The 6711-nt window shown below is 35.2% G+C and overlaps 1 protein-coding gene across 1 annotated transcript in view; it reads right to left on the bottom strand.

The window, feature by feature from the left end:
• The window catches only part of CCDC73 (coiled-coil domain containing 73), a 113514-nt gene that overhangs the window by 661 nt on the left and 106142 nt on the right, over nt 1-6711 (bottom strand). The window contains exon 16 of the mRNA XM_064289440.1: nt 5342-5503. Coding sequence (XP_064145510.1) covers nt 5342-5503 — 162 coding nt within the window. The remainder of the gene's footprint in view (nt 1-5341; nt 5504-6711) is intronic.

Here is a 6711-nt window from a genome sequence, read left to right as displayed (position 1 = left end):
CTAGGAAAGACCAAATTTGTTTTACTATTTAGGTTATTACTCATATTTTCTAAACAGTTACAGACAAAAGACCTTAAAAGAAAATCTGTTAAGCCTCTGCAGTTATGAGTATGTGATAAATCCCCCATCTTGGCTGATTTCCAACTACTACCTTAGTAATTTTGGCACCAGAAAACTATAAAATATAAATTTGTAGGCTTAGTATAACACGCTTCAAAACCCTTAATATATTCCAGGGATACCACAAATGTTTTCCAAAAGGTCTTGAGCTTACATTAAAAGGAAAGAAAAGATACTTAAAACAATGCAGATAAAAATCTGTTTTGTCTTCTACTCCCTTCCCGTCCCAAAGATGTCTTATGGTTTGTATCTTCTATCAAAGCCAGGGAAAATTTTTAAATTATAACGGAAATAAGCTGCCGTATAAAAATTGCCTTTTACTTCATGTTTCCTCTCATGCTTCAGAGCTCCATTGTTGAAGAAACAGGAAAGAGCAATGAGGTATTTGGAAGTTGGCTTGTTTCCAGGACACTGCATTGGGTCATACTTACTAATACTGTGTTTAAAGAAGTTTTTAAAGTTTTTTGATAACATACTTACTGGAAATCTAGAAAATAGAGAAAAGTATAAAGAACAAACTAAAAATCATTAATAATCCACTACCCAGACATACCTGTCAATATTTTGGTATTGTTTGCTGTTAGTCTTTTCTATTTTTAGCATATTTGATAATTCTGTAGAATTTTCTATCTTGCTTTTTCCTCCGTGAACAGTTTCCTATGTCGTTATAGTCTTCATAAACAATTGCCAGTGGCTGCAGAATCCTCCACTATATTGAATGTGTGATAACTATTCCCTACTGAGCATTTAAATTGTTTCTAATTCATCTCTGTCAAAAATAGAGTTAACTTCTTAAAAAATTACTTGAATGTCTTCAGAGAGATTCCCAGATAAAATATTCCAGTCAAAGGAAATATTAGTGTTTTAAAATAACAATTACTGAGTTTTTAATTTTCTAACTCTAAGGAAATACATGTATGTTTTAGAAATATGGGACAGGATAAGAATTATGTTAAAATCACCAAAGATCCCAACCATCAAACATTTTGATAAAAGTCTCTGTTCTCTTCCGTGTGTATATACTTCTGACATTTTTGGATCATACTAATTTACATCATTTTGTTTTATTTAAAAAACTTTAGCATTTCCCCCTATTAAGACTTAAAATCCTGGCTCTGTAATAGTCTGTGTTCCATAATTTGATCTTACCGGACATTTAAGTTGTAGGAATACGTTCACTGTTATAAAGTAGCTGCAGTGAGTATTCATAAATCTTTGTGAAGATCTCTGAGTATGGCCTTACATTAAAACCTCAATATGACTGGTAAAAGGTAGTGTATTTGTAACATGGTTGTTTTAATGCGAGACTATATAATAAATTTATTTTTTAAATGAGCCAGTTGGAATCGACTCAGTGGCAACTGGTTTTGATTAGATTTTTAATCTTAAGGTGGGCTGCTCCTTTTAGATTGACACCAGTCCCCTCAGAGTCTTAATCTCTGATCCTTTGGGATGATGTGCTTGCATCTATCTATTGCCTTTTTTCTTAGGAAATAAAGCCAAAGTTGTCAGCACAGGACCACCAAGAGACCTTAAAAGTCATTTACCTTTTGTGGTCCTTGGTTTTCTCATCAGCTGCTTTTAGCTCAAAAGTGCTATTGTAAACATCTGCTGTTTGGTAATCCATAAAAACATGCATAAACATTTCTGCTAATGTCTAGCACTAAAGTATGTTCAGCATATTTCATCAAGTTCTTAAGGCCAGTAATGGATTCTAAGTGATCCGTGCAAGACTGAGAAAAGATAATGGAGAAATATATTAAATCTAAATCCAGGTAGCAGTTGAATGTTGAAGTGGATGTTCTTTGAAGTAAAAGGATTGATGATTTGTATGATTTAATGGTTGTGTTTTGTTATCAAAATGCTTGTTGCATCTTGGTATATTTGCATTAAGTACAAATTAGCCAGTTTCCCCAAATCTTGATTCATCGACTTTGATGATGGAAAGGAAGACATTTTACACACGTATGCTTTAGTTTCCTTCTCGTTGACTACCTACCCACTAGGTGGGAGAGGCAGGAGCAGGGCTTGGCTGTAGAAAGAAAAAGGATATACTGTGGCTTAGTAGCTAAGGATTGCACTTAACAGAACTTGTTCTATTTAGCTTAACTGTTTCTGAAGTCTACAGGAGTAATTTTTCTTCTGTAAAATTTCAGCTTTTGTCAGAGCCATAAGCACATGTCTTGCTCCTTTCCTTATTTTAAAAAAGTCTCCTGATTCAAAAGACCTGCTCTTTGGCCTCAGCTACACTTCAGTAGAGTACTAGTGCTTTTTATTTCAGCCTGGAGTTGTATCTTAAAATTGAAGTGGACCTTCATTCATTGGATGTGTGAAATAACTGACTTCCTTTGCTTACTCTGGGTCCCCTCTCCCATCCTCACTGCTGGATATAATCAAGATTGCAGCAGGCTACCCGCCCAACGCCCCCTCCAAAAGCAAAAAAGTAACTCTGAACCATTGGGAGAGAATGAATCGGCACATAACACCTGCCCTGAGTTTAACTGTGTTGGCGTGGACTGTGTGTGAAATGTTGAAAAATATAAAGAACTTCTCATCCTTTTGGTACATATAATTCATTTGCTTTCATTTAGAACAGGGGTCTGCAGACTTTCTGTGTAGAGCCAGATAGTAAATATTTTGGGCTTTGTGAGTCAAAAGGCCTCTGTTGCAGTGCTTAATTTCTGCCATTGTAGCGAAAAAGCAGCCATAAATAGCTGCCACTGAGTCCATTCCAATTCCTGACGACCTTATGTACAATAGAATGAAACACTGCCTAGACCTATGGTATCCTGTTGCTGGCATGTTTGAGTCCATCATTGCAGTTTTTGTGCCAATCCATCTCACAGAGTATCTCCCACACCCTCATGGACTCTTTACCTCACCTAACATCCTTCTCCAGAACTTCTTCATGATGTGTCCAAAGCAAGCAAGCGAGTGTAACTGTTCTGTTGTGATCCAGAAGGTTTTCATTGGCTAATTTTCAGAAGTAGATTGCAAAATCTTTCTTAGTCTGTCTTAATCTGGAATCTCTGCTGAAACCTGTCCACCATGGGTGATCCTGCTGGTATTTGAAGTACAGTTGGCATAGCTTCTAGCATCATAGCAATATGCATGCCACCACAGTACCACAAACTGATAGATGGGTGGTGGAAAGGCAATCAGACATGTAAAGGAATGCGTATTGCTGTGCCCTAACAAAACTTTGCTTATTGGCCTGCCAGCTGTAGTTGGAAGACCCCTGATTTAGAAGAATGTTAAGATTTTAGGGAGCAGTTAATTAAAAGGCTTCATAAACAGAAGACTGAGTTGGTCCATTTCATCCAAGGATAACAACACTTTCAGTAGTCAAGGCAAAAGAACAGATTTGCTTTTGAATTTGTCCCACATTACATGTTAATTGGTAATCGAGCTTAAGCTTGATTATTAGCACCCAGCATAGTGCCTGGCACGTAGAAATAAGAACTTGTTATATGCTGTTGAGTCAACTCCGACTCATGGTGACCCTATGTGACAGAGCAGAACTGCTCTGTGGGGTTTCCTAGGCCATAATCTTCATGGGAGCAGATCACCAGGTCTTTTTTCACATGGAGAGCTGGTGGGTTTGAACCTACAACCTTTCAGTTAGCAGCCAAGCATTTAACCATTGTGTCACCAGGGCTCCTAGTAAATGTCTAGCCAGTGAACTGAGTTTCTTTTAAATGCACCAATATTTGAGAAAACTTTTTTTTTTTCTTCTCTATTACAAAAGCTGAATAAAAGGCAAGACATCTTAGTCTAGCTAGGTCCACTGCAGGTGGTGTGTTCATGACCTTGAGAAAGTTATTTCACATTTGTATCACTGTTTCCTCATCTGTAAAATAGGAAAAATAACTACTTAACCTTACAAGACTGCTGCGGGAATAAAATTTGTAAAATCTCTGAAACGTTACAAGTTCTATAAATGTAAATTCTTAAAAACAAGATTAACTACAGGGAGAGCATTAGGAATTAGACACAAAGAACTGCCCTATATTGACGATAAAAAATGCACTTTCAAGGGAGATGTGGAACTTCCATCATACCCTTAAATTGTTTGAAAATAGGACAACTATCTAAGAAGTAAGTATTCAACCTGTTAGACACGATTCTAGCCTTGATGCTCTCAAGTTCCCCTTTTGCTTTGATTCTATGCCTTGCCCAACTGGCTAAGGTCAGAACTTAGATTTCCCAAAACCAGGTTTACTGTTTTTTGTTGTTTGTAAAGATACACACTTGCATACACCAAGTTGTTGTTGAGCTTAATCACTGAAAGGGTGAAAAAGGTAGATTGACTTTAGTTTCAACTCTCCCTCTCACAGGAAGACTATATGCTACCTCACTTGAGGGTTCTTCTATTCAAAAAGGAAAATAAAAGCTGTTATTTGTTAAAGATGTGTTAGTACTCTAGTTTTCTCTCTGTGTTAATGACAAAGTTGTTTAATGTCCACCTCTCAAATTTTAAATACACAGTGATCTTAAAATCTGTCCCAGTGCAATTTTAAGTAGGTAATTTTTCCTAACCTTTTTAGAATACCTTATTAGCGCTGAGCCTGTAATTGTCATTTTTTAGACTTTGACAGTACAACCTTGTTCTCTGTAAAGTTCTGCAAACTAAAATACAAAACTTAAAAATTTAACCAAATAAATTGTCAGCTGTAGTTAGGTGCATTGAACCATATAATCTCTACAAATACTTTGATTAATACACAAATCCAAACTTACTATCATGCCACAATATGAATATTTAGCCCTTTCACATACTGTATGTTCTAATTGAAATTAAAATAAATTTATTCTATTGCAATAATCAGTTTCTAAAAATAGTAGAAATTAAGCACTACTAAACACAGTGGAACTTAGTTGATTAGATTATTTTAAGGCATCATCTTTAATAAAATAAAAATTTAAATGCTCAAATGCCACTATTCCTAAATTTAGGTGATCAAAAAATAGAAGTACACAGTATGCTACCTCACACTCTCCTTCCCCAAACAGGCCGGATTATATCTTTTTGATTTATACACTGTGACTTTTTCCTGCTGTTTTCCATCAACCTTAATTGTGAAAAATGGTGCCATGTTGCCCTCTTGATATTATTTTGGAGATCAGTTAGGTCTTAAAGCATCCAGATGCGTACAGTTCTACACATATCTGTAGAATTAGCTCACTAAGGTCTGCTTGGCAATATTTTTAATTGACTTACGTGTTCTGTGGGAAAAGAAGAATCATAAAAAGTCTTTGCAGTTGCATTCCTCTCTTCACTGGGCTCTCCCTTGGGATCTGGATGGATACTGGAGTTATTCAAAGTGTCAGCAACTCTGTTAATGCTGGTAGTATCTGATTGACAAAGAGGAAATGGCAACAACTGAATTTTATTCTCTAGGCACTCATTTTAGTGACTGAACTTGTTTCTCTCTGATCCTGTTTTTGTATTTAAAAAGTAACAATTTCTATTTTCATTTTACTCTGAATATAGTTTTTCTAGGCTTTGTTTTTAGGCATTCCACTTCATAAAACAAACAAGTTTTTATTATTGCTACTTCCTAAAACCTCACTATAATTTTCACATTAAAAGGAATGAAATGGTATAAATGTAATTATCTTCTAAAGCTATAACTCATATAAAATGTTATTCCCCTGGTTACTGCATTGTCCACACATGTAAACATTTATATAGTGAACATCTCAACAGTGCAGATTAATGACAAAAGTCTGAAACAACTAAATGTTGGATTTATAAAATATAAAGAAATTGGCTATAATAAAAGCCCCACAAAGGGCAGTCCAGAAGGGGTCACTGGGCTTCAATAAATAGGTAAAATGATATAAAGAAACATGTCAACTCTAAAAGCTAAAAGATACTTGTATGTTTAAGAGTATTTGACAAGTTGAATTTCTACAGTATTTTAGATACATTCCCTTCCATCTTATTTATATGATTGAGACTTAGAAGAAAGGACTTGTGAGAAAATGGTACACATCAGACCAGCCCCTGAAGCAGCACTTGACAAACTGTAATTAATGGAATCTGAAGTAATACACTTTATTAGGAAAGTTGTAGTTTGGGAAATGAGATTATACAGTGTTTTGGTATTTTCCCTACATTTACCTCTCCCTTGATGCTAGTAAACAAGATATACTCTTCTGTAGTCCCTAAGCATTTTAAAGTATTTTTCTCAATTTCCTTTTTAAAAGAAGCCTGTATTAAGTCTGATGACCATGCAAAGCTTACCCTGTAATCTGCATTCCTTTAATGGGTCTCTAATACATTGCTAAAACAGCAGAATTCTCCTAAAATCTAAGAGTGTCCTCGACAACCTCAACAACTTTGTAAGATTGTGTTAGCAGAGGAAACATTTTCCTCATGTTACATGATTATACATCTTAAACTCTTACTCATTGTTATCTTTTATACATTTATACAACACCTATTCATGATATGTAGTATGTTTTTTTTAATATTACGAAAAATTTCAAATACACAAAAAAATAAAGAGTATGAACCTCAATGTACCCATCACCCAGCATCAATACTCATCATTTATTTACTACTGCCACTATTTCTTTTCTAGA

This window comes from Loxodonta africana, chromosome 7, assembly GCF_030014295.1.
Source record: "Loxodonta africana isolate mLoxAfr1 chromosome 7, mLoxAfr1.hap2, whole genome shotgun sequence".
NCBI lineage: Eukaryota > Metazoa > Chordata > Mammalia > Proboscidea > Elephantidae > Loxodonta > Loxodonta africana.
This window is presented reverse-complemented; position numbering and strand designations above follow the sequence as displayed.